The 19855-nt window shown below is 39.8% G+C and overlaps 2 protein-coding genes and 1 long non-coding RNA gene across 3 annotated transcripts; all 3 read right to left on the bottom strand.

Annotated features, from left to right (window-relative positions):
* Nucleotides 1-166: 166 nt before the first annotated feature.
* LOC121145384 lies at nt 167-877 on the bottom strand. Its single transcript, XR_005882011.1, has 3 exons — nt 693-877; nt 481-542; nt 167-244 (listed from the first exon to the last, which is right to left on the bottom strand). It is a non-coding gene; the product is annotated as an uncharacterized LOC121145384 (long non-coding RNA).
* A 4709-nt stretch (nt 878-5586) lies between these two features.
* LOC121145380 (hemoglobin subunit beta-like) lies at nt 5587-7025 on the bottom strand. Its single transcript, XM_040964179.1, has 3 exons — nt 6845-7025; nt 6496-6718; nt 5587-5841 (listed from the first exon to the last, which is right to left on the bottom strand). The coding sequence occupies exons 1-3, from the start codon at nt 6934-6936 to the stop codon at nt 5713-5715; spliced, it is 444 nt and encodes a 147-aa protein (XP_040820113.1). The 5' UTR covers nt 6937-7025; the 3' UTR covers nt 5587-5712.
* A 5287-nt stretch (nt 7026-12312) lies between these two features.
* Nucleotides 12313-13800, bottom strand: LOC121145381 (hemoglobin subunit gamma). Its single transcript, XM_040964180.1, has 3 exons — nt 13680-13800; nt 13333-13555; nt 12313-12506 (listed from the first exon to the last, which is right to left on the bottom strand). Exons 1-3 carry the CDS (start codon nt 13769-13771, stop codon nt 12378-12380), a joined length of 444 nt encoding a protein of 147 aa, XP_040820114.1. The 5' UTR covers nt 13772-13800; the 3' UTR covers nt 12313-12377.
* Between the last annotated feature and the right edge of the window lie 6055 nt (nt 13801-19855).

Here is a 19855-nt window from a genome sequence, read left to right as displayed (position 1 = left end):
GCTTATCTATTGTTTGTTTGTTGTTGCTGTTAATGTCCTATTTAATTATCTAACCAGATAAATGAACTTCAAAATACAGAATAAATATGAATAAAATTTGTTCTATGGAGTGTTACTCTGTATAGAAATGTAGACATGAAACTGCAGACCTTCCAAGACAGGGAAAAAAACTAAAATTCAGCTACTTGCCAGAATTGTATTACTGGAGGACACAACAGTTTCTGATGTGACATCCTGATTCTCCCTGTGCAATTTAAGAAAGTGTTGGGAAGAAGGAACGTAAGAAGACATTTACAGCCTGAGCCAAGTTTACTTTTTCCTCAGCCACTAAGAAGGCTGTTTTAGAAACACTGCTTTGAACAAGATGTCCCAGCGTCTCTCTTTTCTCTGTATGCTATGTTTAACCTGACTGCTTTGGTAAAGCTCACCCTTCTGTCTTCACAGCTCTTGTATCTTTCCCCCCTTGTGATACATGATTACCTTCTGGGGCTAGGAGAGACTTCTGAAGGGTAGAATTTTGCTTATCTCTGTTTTAAAAAAATCTGGAAAAAAGCAAAGGAACAAGCATTACTGGGCTCATCGAGCATCTCAGCATTCCCACTGGCCTGCTGGTCACTCCCCCAACTTGCCAGCATCCCCCTCCCTAAATCTCCTTTTCCTTTTAGGATGGAGGGAGCCAAGCTGTTACTTACCATGGACCTGTATCTGAATTCAGTCACCCAGTGTCCAGAATGGCCTTTCCTTGTAGGCATTATTGACAACAAATATCTGACAGAGTGCTCCTGTCCTTTCTCTCAAACTCCAGTTACACAAAGACTTTCTGATTAACAAGAAAAAGCAAAAACTGGTTCTCTGTTTTTAATTGTCCTAAGAATACTCACAGGTATCCACTTTAATTGCTCCATTATCCAGATTACTTTCTCCGTCACTGCTGAATAAATAAGTGATTCCTCACAAGTTTAGCCTGCCAGGATTCCCATGAGGTACTCAAGAACAAATCCCATGCTGATCACTGTCTCACACAGGGGCAGGCCTGGTTCTTCTCTGGCTATTGAGACAGAGATGAGAACTATGTGCTTAGGATATGATCACAGGAGTTAAAGAAACAATTTAAATATATTCTCTGCATATGCATTCCTCTCTACAAGTCAGAAGAATTTACACCTAAGAAGATAATTTACAGGTTGAATTTTGATGAGAGAGTTCTTCCAAATGTTTCAATTTTCTTTTTGAGCTTGGCTTAAGCTTTAGATTTTGCTTTTTATTTTATTACATTTAACAGATTTGATTCTTTGCTAGGAGGCTATTTTAAAGATCCTCTTATATCTGTGGTATCTGATGTCAGGAAGACTAGGTGAAAGAAGGCATTCTGGGAAGTTTGCATACATGCTTTGTTGGAATTCTATTTCACAGAAAAATTTCAAACAACACAGGAAATGCTTCAATTTTGTGTAAAGAGCAGAACTGCTAAAACTACAACTTTGCACTCTTGATCAGCAAAAATTAGTAACTTCTTAAAGACGTCCATTACCATTTCTCATGCTCAGAATGGTCTTCTTAATTTATATTTTGCTTTGCTCCTTAATGACCAGAAGCTGGACATTCTCTTGTGCTGGTACCAGCAGCCAGTGCTGCCATCCTGGGTTCAGGGAGGGGTTTGCTGCTTTGACAGTTGCTACGTACCATGAATACAATGTGAACAGACTTTTCTATTACATATAACCCTGTAGAAATAACATGCAAGCTGCAAGGCTATCAAATGTTCTTGCAGTTATGAGAAAGGATAAATAGTGATCACTGTGTTTATGTCCAGGGTCTCATTCTCAGATTTAGCCCATACAAATGATGTCCCAGAAAGCCACTAAGACTCACTGCTGCCCTCCCCAGTGTGAGCTTGCTTCTGCTCTATGAGGGATGCTAGGTTGTATCTGCTCAGCTTCATCTCCAGCTCCAGGAGCTCAACACACACACACACACACACACACACACACACACACACACACACACACACACACTCACATACAATGGTCTCAAAAAGAAAAGAGAAGAGAAGAAAAGAAAGGAAAAGGAAAGAAAAGAGAAGAGAAGAGAAGAAAAGAAAAGAAAAGGGAAGGAAAAGAAAAGAAAAGAAAAAGGCAGAGAGGCATAAATTCACTTCCTTTGTTCTAATCTGGTGAATTTTCCTGATCTCTTGTTCTGAGCAAGGATGGGCCTCATCCCACTACGCTCACAAGCGTTAAGCTCTGATTGAAGAACCGTGATCTTCATCTGTAGGAATGTGAAGTTACAGGTTGCAAGAATGACACTCACCGTGTGTGATTTGGTGTTCTACTTTCAATTTCTAAGTGTAACATTTCCACAAACTATTCTCTGTCTTCCTGGGCTGAACATAGTCTAGCTACTCACTACAGCCCTGTTGCTCAGATGCATGGTATTTCAGCTTAGTGTCTTCTCAGCTTAAATGAAATTTAATGATACTAAGAAGATCAAAACTTACAGAAATAAGGCACACATGCACAAACAGTTATGAAATTATGGAAAAAGCAACTTCATTTATTAGGGAACAGTCATGTATCACACAAAGAATAATAAAGTTAACTTAGATGTACTTTAGCTAGAATGCAGGGATTCTTTAATGTTTTTTTCAAAACTTTAGTTATTTGAAACTCATATTTACAGAGCAAGGAAGAGGCAGAGACACACGGAGAGAGACCTTCCATTCTCGGGTTTGCAACTGAGAATGATGTACTGGTCGGGGCTGGTCTGGCTGCAGCCAGGATCCTGGAATCTTCACAGCTCTGCCTCAGCCTTGACCTGCTGAACTGTAAATTCACTGACAGCACAAGACTGCCAGATGTTTTGGTGCTAGTTGGTGTGGACGTCACTCACAGTATCTGGTCAAGGGGGAACCTTGAGCACAGCAGGCAAAGGAATATGGTTGCCAGATTTCCACTCTTCAGAATACAGAGAGAGAGTGATGGACAAGAACTTGCCTTGGAGGGGAGAGGAGAGAGCCACTCTGCTCAGCCTGGCTCTTCTTCAAGGAAAATCCAGTGTACCTGAACCTTGGGAGGGGTTTTCTAAGCTCAAGGGGAAAAACGTATTCTTTCTGATTGCCCTGGAATAGCTATGTTTCAGAGATGTGACTCTGTGGGTCTTGAACAATCGTTTTGGTGCCTCTCCATCAACTGGTTCACACCCCCCATGAACAGCAGCAGAGCTGTGAGCTGGGAACCTGATGCAATATCACAGTCTCTTGAGCTGTCCCTGTAGCCTCCCTGGAGCTGCATTATCAAAACCTGGAAACAGGACCCAGAGCCACAGCTCCAACCCAAAATACTGGGATCATGCCAATTGGTATTTTAACCATTCTGTCAAACCTCTATCCCGAGTCTGTAGTCCTTAACAAATTTATATATAAAAACTTCTTCATGTTTACTATGTACAATCACGTGAGTTTAAAAAAAAAGGATTAAAACAACAAGAATAACCGAAAAGCCCTGGACAGTGGCATTTGGTGAATGCTGGTAGTCTAGAATGCTAGAGTTCTAGTGGGGTCACATTTACACGACAAAAAGCTCCAGCTCCCATTGAAGTGTTCAAGTAGGCGCAAGTTAATTGATCAGCACATGTAGTATATGTAAAGTATATGTAAGTAGTATATGTAAACCCAAACATGGGTTAGTGGCCTGGGGTGACAGGCCAAGCTTCCACCTGTGATGCCAGCATTCCACATGAAGTAGAGTCCCAGTGGTTCTACTTGTGTTTTAGTTCCCTGTTAATGGCCTAGGAAGGCAACAAGAGACCTGGAAGGTGCTCCTCTCTCCTGGACTCAGATTGACTCAGCTCTGGATATTGAGGTCATTTAGGGAGTGAACCTAGAGACTGAAGATTTTGCGCTCTTTCTCTCTCTCTCTCAGCCTCTTTTTTCTATTAAACTCTGCCTTTCAAAAAAATAGTTATAGTAAGTTAATTTTAAAAATGCATACAGGTTAGAGCATTCTAAAAATTATTCTAACCATGCAAATAAAAATTACTTTGGGAAAGAAAAAAATTATTGTTTTTAATTATGCCACAAAATAATGTTTTGTATAGGCACTGATGCAGTAGCCTAACGGCCAAATCCTCACCCTGCATGTGCTGCTGGGATTCCCATATGAGTGCCGGCTCATGTCCCAGCTGCTCTGCTTCCCATCCAGCTCCCTGCTGTGGTCTGGGAAAGTAGTCAGGGATGGCTGCAGTCTTGGGACCCTGCACCCACATGGGAGAGTGTGAAGGAGCTCCTGACTCTTGGCTTCAGATTGGCTCAGCTCTAGCCTTGTGGCCACTTGGGGAGTCAACCAGCAGATGGAAGATCTTTCTCTCTGTCTCTTCATCTCTCTGTAAATCTGCTTCCAATGAAAATTAAGAATGAATATTTTTAAAAAATGATCCATATAGTGCCTTACTTTTTCTGCTTGCTTCCTCATTTTATATAAAAGAAATTCTGTAATGATGTAATACATTCATATATTCCTCAAGGAGTCCAAAAACAAGGGATAATTATTCTTTCATTTATTGAAATTCCATTAAATAAACTTCCACTTGTTGCCTATAGAGTTTAATATACACACAGTAGGCCTGAACAATAATGCAGACTGAACAGAAATGCTTATCAAACATGTTGTGTGTGTCTGATATAAGAAGTGTTGTAAAAAATGGACATATGGGGAGAATTGGCAAAGAATTTCCTGGGCAATATTACAAAGTTTACTGGGGTGGTGGAGTGGTGTGAACACTGAGGTGTGGCAGGTAAAGGTACCAGCCATGATATTGGCATTCTTTATGGGCAACGGTGTGTGTCCTCACTACTCCACCTCTCATCCAGCTACTGACCTGGAAAAAGCAGCAGAAATTGGGCATGTGTGACAGCCAGATAAAGATCCTGGCTCCTGACTTCATCCTGGCTATCTGGAGGGTAAACAAATGTGTGGAAGATTTCTCTTCCTTTCCCTTCCTCTTTGTATGTCTCTCACTCTCTGTGTAAGACTAATTTTCAAATAGATAAGTAATGGTTTTTTTTAAGTGTTAAGAAGAAGACGTTCTTGCTGACGCTTGGTCGAAGAGAACTCATCAGTCATGTGTGAACTCTAAATTTTACCAGAAGTGGAGGAGTGAATAAAGAGAAATTACTTTGAACAGATATTAGAACCAGCAAAATAGAAAGATTATTCGGTAGAGCAAGAATTCTTGGTCAAAGATAATCAAATGTGCTACAGTGTATAGGTATTGGGTAGAATGAAACATCATAATTTTGAGCAATTGTCATATTCCAAGCACATCATTTTCTCAGTAATTTTTGGAAGTGTCTATAAGGCCATATCTTAAATTTAAGGTCTCCCTTGAAGCCTCTGCAATACAGGAGCCTCGCCATGTCTTGGCTATAGAAGTACAAATGATGGTGTAAATGTATGACCTACTTCCTTTTCCCATTTTCTTGACTCATTTGTGTAAGAAACAAGAATTCGTATCCTTAAACCAGCAGGGACACTTCCCCACCACCTGCCCACAACTGAAAAAAAAAAAAAAATTCAATGAACCATAAAGTTGAGACAAATGATCTTTTATTAGGCCCATATCCCTGGGTGGAAATTACTTTATCAAATTCAAAAGATGAAGTCGGAGAAAAATTATCTTGCATGAGACAGAATCAGTTGGGAGCAAGTCAAGATCTCAGTGGTATTTGTCAGCCATGGCCATGGCCACACCAGCAAACAGTTTCTGTAAAGCATCTTGCATCTGTGGGGTGACGTCCTTGCCAAAGTGGCGGGCCAGCACAATCATCAGCATATTACCCAGTCGCTGTGGTATACAAGTGGGGAGACATGCATGTGTATGGTTAACTGAGAAACCAAGCTTCTGTTCTGAGAAATCACAACAATATCCATTGTATTCCCACATCCTAGCCCTAGAAGATCGTTGGGTTATTTCTATCATGTATGATTATGCATGAAATGTATGCATATATTTGTCATATTTACTATTAGTCAATCAAATAGCAGTTATACTTTCCAGTCTACAGCATGAGCTCTTTTGTCCTCACATAATCGCCTTTCTTGATAAGAATTAATAAAATTTCAAGCATTCTGCACTTTCCAAATGATTTTTAATCTACAGAAAGTATCTTGCTTTTCCTCTCTTGGAGAGTCTCTCCGATCTCATATGCAGAATTAGCAGATAAAAAATAGCAAATGCAAAATTAGGATAGTGATTGGAGGAAAATATTTAAGAAAAGGAGAGCTTGAGAGAGTGGCAGACTATAGTATATTAGTGAAGAAGCTCACATAAAAGCAAACTTGTAAGAAAAAATATGAAAAAAATGATTGAAAAATTTTGCAAGGCATTAAATAATAAAACATAAGGAAGTAGGGAAGTTTATGGGAGAATACAAGTTAGTAAAAGAACCAGACAAGGTAATGAAAGTAAAATGAAAAAGTGAACATCTCCTAGATTTACCATGAAGTTCTCAGGGTCCACATGCAGCTTGTCACAGTGCAGCTCACTCAGCTGAGCAAAAGTGTCATTGAGGTTGTCCAGGTGGTTCAGACTCTGAGTGAAGGCACCTAGCACTTTCTTACCATGAATCGTCACCTTAGGATTGGTCAAAATAGCAGATGGGGAAGACAGATCCCCGAAGGTCATAAAGAATCTCTGAGTCCATGGGTAGACTATCAGGAGTCTGAATGAATGAAAACAATGCAGAGAATAGAGGGAGTTGGGGTCTGGCAGAGACCCTGGAGATGTCTATACCTCCAGACCCCAGCTTCCATCCACCTCCTTATGTTCCCTTGTAACAGATACCAACCTTTTCAGGGCTTCCCCACCAATGTCTTCAACATCCACCTTATTCCACAGAGCAGTGACCGCAGCCTTCTCCTCAGGAGTCAGGAGCACCATAGCATCTAGTATTGGCTAGTGTGATAAGCTGGCCAATACCGCAGCACTCCTGTCATTGGCAGTTCTGGCACTGGCTTAGGAGTCTGATTTCAGACTTCAACCCTTTCTCTGTGTATCTCTTGGATCCATTCCAGCAGTACTAACTGCTACCAAAAAAAAAAAAAAAAGCAAGAAAGAAAAAGAAAAGAAAAAAAAAGCGTTCCTCTTGCCAAACTTATTTACATTCATTTTGTGATGACAGCCTTATAACCCTAGTAGAAATTAGTTCCACCTTTTATTACACAAATGAGGAATTCAGCACAGCATGATACAAAGATTTGCACATTAAGGGCCCACTTAAGAGGCAGCATGAATGTTCCCTGTGTCTCCAGAATATACAAACTAATTCAAAACACAATGAAACCCGAGTCATCTTTTTTTTATATACATCTTCTTCCTCTTTGGATCATATTCTCACAGTTAAAAGTTAAATATTATTTCATTCATGCGCTGACCTGTTTTGATAATATGACTAGCTAAATGATGTTTGGAAAAGAATACTTCTAAATCAAGTTTGTCCAATGCAGCCCTTATGCTACTAAGTTTCCTGAAAAAGAAATGGAAACACACACAGCTGTCAGTGCAGTAAAAACACAAATGTGTCCAAACCCCAGAGTTTTAACACTGGGCCACTCAATGTTTTCCAGTGGGATTCTCACAACACATGTAAGCATTTCTGCCTGGATGATCTAGGAGTCTCGGGGAAAGAGAAGCTTCTCTGTGCCTTGCCGTTAGTGGTAAAAACATGACAAGACATTACAATTCTGGGCTGAGATTGTTTTATTTTTCCTTTTTTAAAAAAAGATTTATTTATTTTTATTACAAAGTCAGATATACAGATAGGAGGAGATATAGAAAGGAAGATCTTCCGTCTCCCCAAGTGAGTGCAATGGCCGGTCTCTGCCGATCCGGAGCCAGGAACCAATAACTTCGTCCAGCTCTCCCACACGGTTACCGGATTCCAAAATATTGGGCTATCCTCAACTGCTTTCCCAGGCCACAAGCAGGGCGCTAGGTGAGAAGTGGAGCTGCCGGGATTAGAACCAGCGCCCATATGGGATCCCAGAGCGTTCAAGGTGAGAACTTTAGCCACTATGCCACACCACTGGGCCCTGTTTCATTTTTCCTAAACTTCAAGAATTTGTGTCTTAGAATCATTTCACTAAATCATAATTATTTACGTGAGTTCCATTACTCCTACCTAGTTATTGTTTTTGCAGAAACTAGCTATTCCATCTTTTTAACTTTTTCCAATATCCACGTCCTTTCCATCTTTTCTATACATATGAGAAGCGATTAACTCTCAAGCTAAAAGGCATCTCTGAAGTTTTGTTTGTCATTATTTTACAAGTACAATGCACAAAGCAAAGGAGAAAGCATTTCTGAGCTCTGAATAACATTTCAGTTCTCCCTGAGACCCTGCTGGTCATTTGCCCACCGCCTGTCATCCCTATCTCCTCATCGTCCCTAAACTGGCATGTCCTTTTGTGATGGACACAGCCTAACTTCTTTCTCTTCCCATGTTTTCCTTACGTTAGAACCTTTTCAGGACTCTGGCACGCCAATGGCTAGAATGCTCTCTGATAGCATGTACCTTGCAGAATTCTGTCTTTTCAAGTAAGAGCACTATGAAACTCAGATTACAAAAGAGCTGCTGGATTTACTGGCAGAAAAGAAATCGTCTATTGATTCTCACCTACGTTTGCAGTCAGAGAAGAACCAGGCCTTCTCATATGTGTGACAATGATAAGCGTGAGATTTGTTCCTGAGCTGCTGGTGGATTGTTGTAACAAAGGCAAAGGCCTGGTTCTTCTCTGACTGCAGATTTAGGCAAGAATCGTATTTCAGAATGTGATTGTAGAGGTAACTGGGGCAGAATTTAAATGTTTTCTCTTTATGTTTGTTCTTCTTGCAATACCTAATTTACATCTATGAAGATATTTCAAATGTTGAATTCTGGGAAAGAGGTCTTGCAAAGATTTCATTAAAAAACTTGGCTTTAGGTTTAGATTTTGGTTTCCATTTTGTTAAATTTAACCTTATATTCATTTTATCATTCACCTGGAGACTATTTTAAAGATCCTCTTTTTTACCTGTACTATCAGAACTCATGCGTGTATGTGTGAAAGAAGCTATCCTGGGGATACTTGGAATGTCCTTTACAGGAATTTTTTTTCACAGATAATTGATCAGTCTTAATAAAGAATAATAAGACAATGTTTCTATTTTTCAGTTAAGCCAAGTTGTTGAGATAACAAATCTGACCTTATCAGTATAGATTGGCACTTGCATAAAGACCTCCCCTATGACTTCCCATGCCCTTGACCTCTGCTGTCACCGCAGAAAGACAGCAATGCTTACCTGTGATAATATAAAAGACCTTATTGCCCTCACACAGTGGTGAAGTCAGCAAACTGTGAGGCATTGTCAGCGGATCCCAGCAGTAAAGGCAGAATCCTTACAGGAGCACATTGATGTGGCTCCATTCATGTATACAAGTCCAAAATTAATTGACAGGAATAAGAAACATATTTAAAGCAAACTATGTTCCTTAGAAGATTCTGAAAGTTCTTCTGATTTTATATGTGGCACAATTTCATTGTTTTTGAAAATGAAGTTTACGGTATAGGGTTTTCCATGGAACAGCCTTAGACGAACACATCAAGACCTCAGTGGTTCTTGGGAGCCAGGATTTTGGCCACACCAGCCAATCGTGTTAGGTGATCCTATCAGGGGCGCTCCTTTATTCTGTCTCCCCATCCATGATGCTGCTCATGTCTCATATGCTCATTAAAACAAACTATAGGCTTAGCTTAAAGTGTGGGTTAAAATCAGAAAAGTAAAGAATTTAAAATCTACTGGGCATGAGTCAGATCCTGCATGAGTGCGTCTGAGGTGTGAGTGTTTTTAAATCACCTTTCCTAAAGTTCTCAAAAATGATTAGATTTTACCAGCAGTTTGGAAGCAGTGTGAGTTTGAACTGAGTGTGTTAGATAACAACTGAGTATTGGATCATTGTCTTTGAGTTCTATTACTAATGCATGCATTGGGTCAGAATCCTGGCACAGCAGGGGAAGGCACTGCTTACAGCACAGGCTGTACCATGTAGGAATGAAATATTGAGTCTCTGCTGTTCTGCTTCCAATTCAGCTCCCTGCCATCCATGCGGGAGACCCAAATGAAGATCCTGGTTCTTGGTTTCAGCCTGGCCCAGTCCTTACTGCTCTGCCGTTTGAGGAATGAAACAATGAATGGAACTCTTTCTCCTTCCTCCTCTGTGCCTTGCAGATAAATAAATGCTTCAAATAAATCTTTTTAAAAATATAAAATATGTTTGGTAACCACTAAGCTTCCAGAAACTAGTTTATCACAGCAAGCAGGATTATTTCTGATCTCTCTCTCTCTCTGATCTCTCAGTACCTTGTCTGAGAGCAAGTTGTAAAGGAAAAATTGTAGCTTTGTTACATAAGCAAGAAGAAAGCATCTGACTCAGGCCCAGAGGAGTCCTGCTGAGAGTCAGAGAAACAGGAGGTAAGGCGCTCTCACACCCCTTGCTGTGGTGGGATATAACAGTTCAGGGCACTACCCTTCTGTGGTACCCCTTCCGGGGTAAAGCTTTTCCCCAACACTGTGAACAGACTGTCCTCCCTCCTGACTTGGGCATTCACCACTCTGCAGGTCAGTGAATGTCCTCCTGTCTTATTAACTAAACAGAGACTCCTGCAGCTTCTTCTAAATGCTGCTTCAACTGCATTTAGACAGTCACTTTTCAGGGTTTCTGAATTCTTTCTCGCTCATACCATTTCACAATTTTAATTGTTTCAAGTTTAGTGCCTCCATTTACACTTAATATATCATCACTTCAACGTTAGAGCATCATCACAAACATCTGTTTTATCATATAATTTTTATTTTATTATTTCATTTTTAACCTGAAAATTAAAAACACAGGGAAGGAGACACACGCATGCTTTGTTTGTTAACTCCCAAAATAGCATAGCAGAGCTGGGCCAGGTTCAAGTCAGGAGTCTGAAGCTCAAATCAAGTGCCCATGTGGGTGGTGATGATGTGACTACCTAAGCTGCCTTCTGCTACGTCCCAGAGTGTGTGTTAACAGGAAGCTAGTTCAGGAGCTGAAAATCTAGGTTTTGACCCATCCCTCTAATATGGGATGTGGATATGCCAAGGAGATATTTAACCACTCTGCCAAATTCATGACTCCATCATTTTTAAAAGGAAAAGGAATATTCATTTATCCAAATAATGCTATTCATTGCTTTAAACTATGGGAGTTTGAAAATTTATTTGAGAGGCAGAGAGACAGAGTTCCTACACACTGGTTTATTATAATGCCTGCGATGACTGAAATAGCCAGGAACGCTATGCTTGTCTGCCACAGAGATGACAGAACCTAGTTCTTTGAACGCTCACATCGCTGCCCCATTGATCACATATTATATACATTTTCTGGCTTCTGAACTTCTGATGGTTTATTTCCCCATCAGAATATTGCTCTACACATTGACAATGATGCTGCTTCCTTAAAATACTGTAGCCAATGTGCAAACTCAGACATTGTCCTGAGAGGATGAGATTAATTCCCCTTGGCAAAACTCAACACGTAAAGCCTAAATTTCTTCAGTAAAGGGATGATCAGTTATTTGAGGTACTGGAAATACCAGGAAATAACTAGGAAAGTAGCTATCCCTTGCTATGATGTTCAAGATATCCAGCCTCTTGTCTAGTCTCACACTAAAATTTGTGGAAAATCAGGTGCATGTAGGAAGCGTGTGGCACAAAGTAGAATGGAATTACAATTCCTGCCTAGAGGTAGACCACCTAATGTCTGTAACAGTTTCCTCCCACTGAGTTCCAGGCATCCCTCACTACTCTGCCTCAGATCAGCCCCAGAGGCTTCTCTGACTCCATCCTACGCTGTCCTGTTCTGTGGAGTTTGAATGCCATAAAACACCTCTTTCCCATCAGAACTCTCCCACATCTTCTGTTTCTCTGGCAGAACTCCCAGCCCTGTGCTCTTTTGTTGCATTGTTCCTTTGTTTCCTCATCAAAATCTTCTGCCCAAGCAAAGAGTGAAGAGTGTGCACACATAACCCAAACTCACACATTTCCCTCAACAACAATTTCTTGCCAGTCATACGGGAAATAATAGTCTTACCCACTTTGCTATAGCCCTTGTACCTTTTTACCCTAATTAACTATGTAAAGATTGTCAAAAATATAATAAATAAAAGAAAAGAAAAATGAAAAATTCATGCAAAATGAAAAAAAAGAAAATACATGAGAAGCAAACACAATAGAGTCGCAAACGATTTCTTAGTAGAATAGTTTTATTATTTTCATTATTATTTGAAGGGGAAAGTCTGCCCTAAAGGCAGAGGGGTTCAGTGATACTTGTGGGCCAAGGCAATGGCCACTCCAGCCACCAACTTCTGCCAGGCAAGCTGCACCTCGGGAGTGAATTCCTTGCCAAAATACTTTGCCAAAACAATTACCAGCACATTTCCCAGGAGCTGTGGAGAAGAGAAGACAGATACAAACATAGTTAGTAGAGTTCAGGCAGGTCCAGGCACCTGAACATCAAGTGTTCCTCAAACTCAAGCCTAAGTGAACTGCACTCCAAGCTGGGTCTTACTCCTCCCACCCCCCAGCTGTTACACATAAATATTTGTTCCATTTGGTGGACTAATCTCTGGGCATGATTCAAATATTTCTATCATCTAACAGAATTCCCCATTTATGAGCTGAGGGGAAAAGTCTAATTAAAAGAAAAAACACTTCAAACATCTTTCCAAATGCACTTCAGATCAAACGTTCCAATTGTCTCTTTCTCAAAAATACATATTTTCTCATCTGGAGTTGTTGGATTTAGTTTGAAATGAGACATACGCAGTATTTAATACAAGTATTTAGCCATTACAGGAATATCCTTAGCAATGCACACGACATCACCCAAGTTTCTTACTGAGCTCACATACGCTGACCCACACTTATTTTTTCCAGGATCATTTTCTATTTGCATCAGAGTTTTAAACTCTTTTAAGAAAAAAAAGAAAAAGAGGGGGAGGAAAAAGAAATGATAGTGTGATTTCTGCAACTCTAATTACCAAAAATTATTTTCCTCATCTCAATATATTTCTTCTCAAATCCAGTGTAGCATAGATAAGTCTCTCTAGACTCCTAAAAGTCCTGCGTGACTATTAGCACAATCCTCGAAGGTTGCCCGTTCTCGACCCCAGTATCTCCACATTGCTCACACCCTGCGGCGGATCGTTGTTTAATTATGCACATTGTCACCTAGGCTGAAGCTAAGAGAGCTTGAGGTTTTGTGGGACTCACCTTGAAGTTCTCAGGATCCACATGCATCTTGTCACAGTGCAGCTCACTCAGGTGTGCGAAAGCGGTTTTGAGATCATCCATGTTCTTCACAGCTTCTCCAAAGGCGCTCAACACCTTCTTGCCATGCGCCTTCACCTTGGGGTTCCCCATGATGGCAGAGGCAGATGACAGGTTCCCAAAGTTATCAAAGAATCTCTGGGTCCAAGGATAGACGAGCAGCAGCCTATGGGGATGGAACAGTAATAGTTGGAATATCAGACACCGTCACAAGCCCTGGGAAAGGGACTAGACTCACATAAGGTACACATTCACTCCTTCCCATCCATGCACTGGCCCTCGGAGCCTACCTTCCAAGGGCTTCTCCTCCCACATCTTCCACATTCACCAGTTTCCATGAGTGTTCAATGGCAGCCTTTTCCTCTGCTGTGAAGTGAACCATGGTGCTGGGGCTAAGAGCTTGCTGATAATCTCAGAAGCAAGTCTGTGAAGCTGCTCAAAGACTGGCCTTTTATTCCTCCTCCCTGGACCTCTGGCCACTTGTATCACTTCATCTCGGAGGCTATTGGTCAGTGTTTTGTGGTCAAGGCTATTGGTCAAGGCAAGGCTGGTCAACCCAGGGGCGAGGTTCAGGCAGGAGAGGGTTGACACAGCACATGAGCGGAGATAGGGTCAGAGAGGCCCCCTCAAAGGACTCTGCTAATCGAGTTTTTGAAAGTCCTTTCCCCTGTTTCAGTTGAATTTTCCCAAGTTTTCTTATTTCTTCCTTTAGTTATTTCCTTGGTTTCCCCTCCCGTCAAAATCATCAAATAGTCTAGGACTTTAATTTGCCAATTTTTCTTACATTCTGGCCTCTAGTGCTATAGAGGCCTGAATCTTAGACCTAACACGTAAGCCAACATGTGAAAAATGTTCATACAATTTTAGGTGCAGATGCCAGATTTCTAAAGAAAGAAGTATAAATCTTATTCAGTTAGGAGTAGCCAAGGGAAAAGTCCTATACAGATTATGCATATACTCTTTGGGTGTTTAGACTATGATATTTTAATTCACAATAACCTAGGGAAAACAAGTCCCATAAAGCACCAGTGTCATCGCAAAAATAGGGTGGCATTAGCTAGTATAATACAGAATCAGACTCTTATTCATTTTCTACTTACTTGTATCTGCTTGCAATAAGCATGTTTGCATTGTATGAGAAAAATATTTTCATCCATGTTAATGTATTCCTGTACAAGCACCAGATAATTTTTATTTCTCCCTGAATATGTATGTGTGCTATTGGAATGACTCTTCCATGTTCACCGTGGCTTTCAATGAGTTAATTCTGATAAATGTCAGGTCCAAAACACAGCAGTTTTTATTCTGAGGCATAACAGCACAGAACACGTCTCTCTTCTTGCTGTATCTTTGAAGTAATTCTAAAATGGCAGGAGCTATTTTTATTAACTAATCAGCTATGTACTGCTAAAGCTAGGACACAGATCATTTTAGACACTTTTATATTGGATTGATTATATTTCTCACCTATCACACTCTAAACAAGGCAGGAAGAATTTGGTTTTTTAAATTTATGTTATTTTATTTCATTATCTTTGATATCCATACATGGTTTCATATTGTGCTGAATTGTAACTGAGGTTTTGTAAGTTTAATTTGATTATTATGTGCCCCTGAGGCAAGACTCAATGATCATACAAAAATAAATAAATAAATTAAGAAATTATTTCTTTTCATTTAAGGGGAACTATATTTTCAAATTAGTTTATCCATGATCTATCAGATAGACAGAAATTTAAATAAAATTGTTCCACTCTTGATAATAATATATGCAATCTGTATTTGTTCATTAATGAAGATGGCTATAAGGCAAGGAAGGTGGCATTTGTCAAGATGTAATATTCCAAAATAACTCATGATTTCTCTCAAGCTGAAGTATTAATGTAGAGAAATCTAGGTGACAGTCTCCTTAAGAACTGTCAAATGGATTTATAAAGAAAGATCTTTGGCCACATGAATGATCCTATTGTGTCCAGTTTATGCCTTGTGGCTTTACAGGATGACTCAGAGGCTAGTATCTAAACTTCCATAGGTCTTGGCAAGTGAGTGTGTTTAATCACGCCCTCTCAGGCTCAGGAGTATCTGTGATCCCTCACAGCTGCAGACAACTTTCCCATTTTCCTAGAAATCCAGTAATTCAAAAGTCGTAACTAACAAGAAAATTCTCCCTTATCATTTGAGGCAGTGTTTCCAAAGACCTATTGATTTCTTTTTGTCCATAAATATTTTACCCTTTCACTTCCGTGTGTCATTGCTTTTGATATGACCTAAATCTTCATCTATAACATTATTTCTGCACAAGTGCCACTCATGTGTTATTAAGCATTCACACAATAACTGTTGGAAACTGTGCGGTAATTCTTCTAGGAATTTTGGTTTTAAGATACATGAGTCAAAGAATAAAATTTTCTTCTGAGGTTTAAAGCATGGGGTCGTATGACACAGAAAAATAATAAGGAATTAGCAACATGAATTCATATATCATCTTTTGGTAATAGGAACATTAATGCCTGGACTTAATAAGCTTTAAGGAATGATTGTGTCCCTAAGAGTTTCTCCAAGGGGAGAATACTTGAATTGATCCAGACGGACAAGTGGCAGTCAACTACAGGACGCTATTAGGAAAGAAAACTTGGCAGATGGAATAGCACGTTCAAAGCTCTGAGCCGCAGAAAACCAACTTTGGAATACAGAGAGATAAACAATGGTGTGGTGAGACTGATACATAAATAGGGACTTGGAGAATAACTGAAGATATCATTACAGAGGAAGTATAAGACTAATGACACAGAAATAAAAGGAGAATGATTAAAATTCACACTTGCTCATTTTGATTGACTATATAAAAGCATTAATGACATTTTGTTTCCTTTGTTTAGGGGTATACTGAACCCAAAGAAGCCAGTGCTTAACTTAAAACTATAATAACCATTGCTTTGTTTTCTCTAATATGCAGACTTAGTATTAAATTAAGAAGTCATTCACAATGCAAATTAGGGCAGCCATCATGGGGAACAGATTTTATTTTCCTCAATGACTGAAAATAGATCTAACATACATGATCCAGCCATCTCCCTTCTGTATGTAATTCCTACAGTGTCATGTTCATTGTGACATTGTTCACAATACCCAAGATATGGAATCAACCTACGCATTCACTAATGGATAAATGAAATATAATGTAAAACCAAGTATCTTCATCAAAGTAATGATTAAGAATGATATATTCCTGAAGTTTCCATTACCTTTGGTCATTTTTAAATTTCATGTATATGAGCAAAATTGACAGGTTTTTACTGATTACTGTTTATAGTCCTTGCCTATACACCTTCTGTGTTATGATTTATCTTACTTTCTACTTGTTTATTTAGTGGAGCATTAAGTCTTTGATTTTAATATAAATTTAAAATGTGTCATAAAAATATTAGAAGAAAAAATGGGGGATGGAGGAAGGAAGAGAAGTATCATTATACTCTTGGAATTTTATCTATGTGCTACATTAACTGTTTCCTTTGTATCAATAAAAAGGAAAGTGTGGTGTACATATAATGGACTAATATTCAGCCACAAAAAGAATGGAATTATGATATTTGAATCAAAATGAATGGAGCTGTAAGTGGGCCTGGTAGATAGTGTAGTGGTTAAGGTCCTCGCCTTGAACACACCAGGATCCCATATGGGCGCTGGTTCTAATCCTAGCAGCCCCGCTTCCCATCCAGCTCCATGCCTGTGGCCTAGGAAAGCAGTCCAGGACGGACCAAGGCTTTGGGACCCTGTACCCGTATGGGAGACCTGGAAGAGTCTCCTGGCTTCAGATTGGCTCAGCTCCAGCCATTGTAGCCGCTTGGGGAGTGAATCATTGGACAGAAGATCTTTTTCTCTCTCCTCCTCTCTGTGTATCTGACTTTCCAATAAAAATAAATAAAATCTTAAAAGAAAATAAATGGAACTGGAAGTAAGTATATTAAGTGAAATAAATAAGGCACAGGAAAATAACTATTACATGCTGTGTCTCATATATGGAAGCTTTAAAAAGTTGATTTCAGCGTAGTAATTAATTGAAGACAGGGTAAATGTGGGGAGAGGGTATAGAAGGAAGTTGAATAACTGAAACCAGAAGAGATAGAAAAAATAAATTCTATAGTTTCATAGTATAGCACGAGTATGTAATAATGTGTTGTATATTTCATGTAGAATTTAAGAGAAGAAGTCAAACATACGGAAAATTTGGACAAGCATTGTGGCATAACAACTAAAATTGCTGCCTGTATGGCCAGCATCCTGTACAGGAGCCAGGTCGAGTCCAGATGCTCCACTTGGTATCCAGTTCCATGCTAATGTCTCTGGGAAAGCAGCGGAGAATAATCAAAGTGTTTGGGCCCTGCACCCACATGGAAGACTTGCAAGAAGCTTCTGGATCTTAATTTTGGTATGACCCAGCCCCAGCTGTTGTAGCCATTTGGGAAGTTAACCAGGAGATGAAAGACCATTGTCTTCCTATCTCTCTGTAATTATACATTTTAAATAAAAAATATAAATCTTCTTTTTAAAAAGGGGATAAAGAAAATGCCAATTATCTGATTTGGTCAGTTTATGCTGCATATTTGTGCTGAAGATTGCACTGTACACCACTAAAATTTATAAACATTGGGACCAGCACTGCGCATCAGATTAAGACACTGCTTGTAATGCATCATGCCAGAGAACTCCTTTGAGTCCTTGCTATTCTAGCTCAGATCCATTTCCATGATCAGGGCATCTAGAAAAGCAGCAGACGGCACAGGTGCTTGGGTTTCTGCTTCCAAGGTGAGTGTCCTGGATGAATTTCTTGGCATCTGGTTTTGACCTGATCCAATCCTAGCCCTCTCAAAGGGCCACTTGAGGAGTGGACTAGCAAATAGAAGATAGTTCACTCATTTTTCTTCTATCTGTCTCTCCTGACCTTTTTGTCGCTGTGATGTTTAAATAAATAAATAAATAAATAAATCTTTAAAATTGCATAAACATGTAAGTATCATGTGTCGATTTTAAACATTTTAAAGATGGAGTCAGTGGCACAGTGGATGTCATGTCCCTTGGGATAATCTCATCTCCTGTTCTAGTGTCTTGGTTCAAACCCTGACTGTTTTCTACACCATCCAGCTAACATGCACTCTGGGAGGCAACAAAAGAGGGTTCAAGCACTTTGATTCCTGTCATTCACATAGCAGACTTAAACTGAGTTCTAATGTATGACTTCAACCTGGGCCAGTTATGACTGTTGCAGGTACACGGGGAGTGAATCAGCAGAGTGACCTCTGTCTGTGCCTCTTTCTCTAGCTCTCTGCCTTCCAATGAAAATGGGGGGGGGGGGGAACACTTCAAAGCAGATTTTAAAAAATGGAGAATGAGTGAACAGAAGGAATTTTGCCATACAATTGAAGACCTTAAGAAAATCAAATAAGAATCCTGTGTCAAAAATTCCAGTATCTGGGATGAAGAATTCAGTGCATGAGCTAATAGTAAGCAGACATGTCAGAAAAAGGGATGAGTGGGATCAAAGAACAACAGAAATACCCAGTTGGAATACTCAAATTGAAATACACACACACACACACACACACACACACACACACACACACACACATACACACAAACACACAGAGAAAACGAAAAGAACTGAACAGGCTGTAAGACCTATGGGATAAGAAAGGAGGAAAGAATAAAACCCCAGGGGTAAGCAACGTCAGGTCTAGGAATACTTGTTAAAGTGTCTTCACTTTCAGAATATGCCAGGCAAATGACACGTCTGTGAAGTTGCCAGGCCCAGTGATTCCAAGTCTATGAAAGTGGTGAAACTGTTCAGCAAACACCCTGTAGCCAAGAGAAAGGAAACTTATAACTGTTATCCTATTCACAACATATACTTTGCACTCATGGGCATTCTCTGCTTTCATGATCTCTACAAGATTTTAAGCATCGAGATTTTAAGGAGGAACAAGAGTGTCAAAATAAGCTTCTTGGAAAAGGGAAGCCAAAGAAAGGAGAAGAGAGTAACAAAAAATAAGGTTGGCCTTGAAGAGGGAACTTCCTTCACAGACACTGAAAGGAGCATGTGTATTTATTGTCTTGCACACATTGGAATAATGTCCTCATTTTTAGTGAAACTTTCTTGGAGGAACACAGTCATCTCCATGCTGAAGTCTAATCCAGTTAAACTGTGATGGGGCTCCTAAACATTCTAATTTTGTAAAATCATTCTGGTATTGGGTTGGTAAGCTGATGTTTACCTAATTGCTTGGTGAAATGGACCCATCAATGAATAAATGATTGTCTCATGACTTACTTAGGATGGGGGTGGAATGTTGGAGAGTAGTGGGGAGGGAGAAGCCTCCTTACATGAGTGCCTGGAAAGTTTCCTCTTTACTCACTTCTTGCTTCCCCACTAACATCCCTAAACTGCTTTGGCCATTCATGCTCTATCTCC

Source organism: Ochotona curzoniae, unplaced genomic scaffold (assembly GCF_017591425.1).
Source record: "Ochotona curzoniae isolate NIBS_2020 unplaced genomic scaffold, NIBS_Ocur_1.0 scaffold_3223, whole genome shotgun sequence".
NCBI classification, from domain to species: Eukaryota; Metazoa; Chordata; class Mammalia; order Lagomorpha; family Ochotonidae; genus Ochotona; species Ochotona curzoniae.
This window is presented reverse-complemented; position numbering and strand designations above follow the sequence as displayed.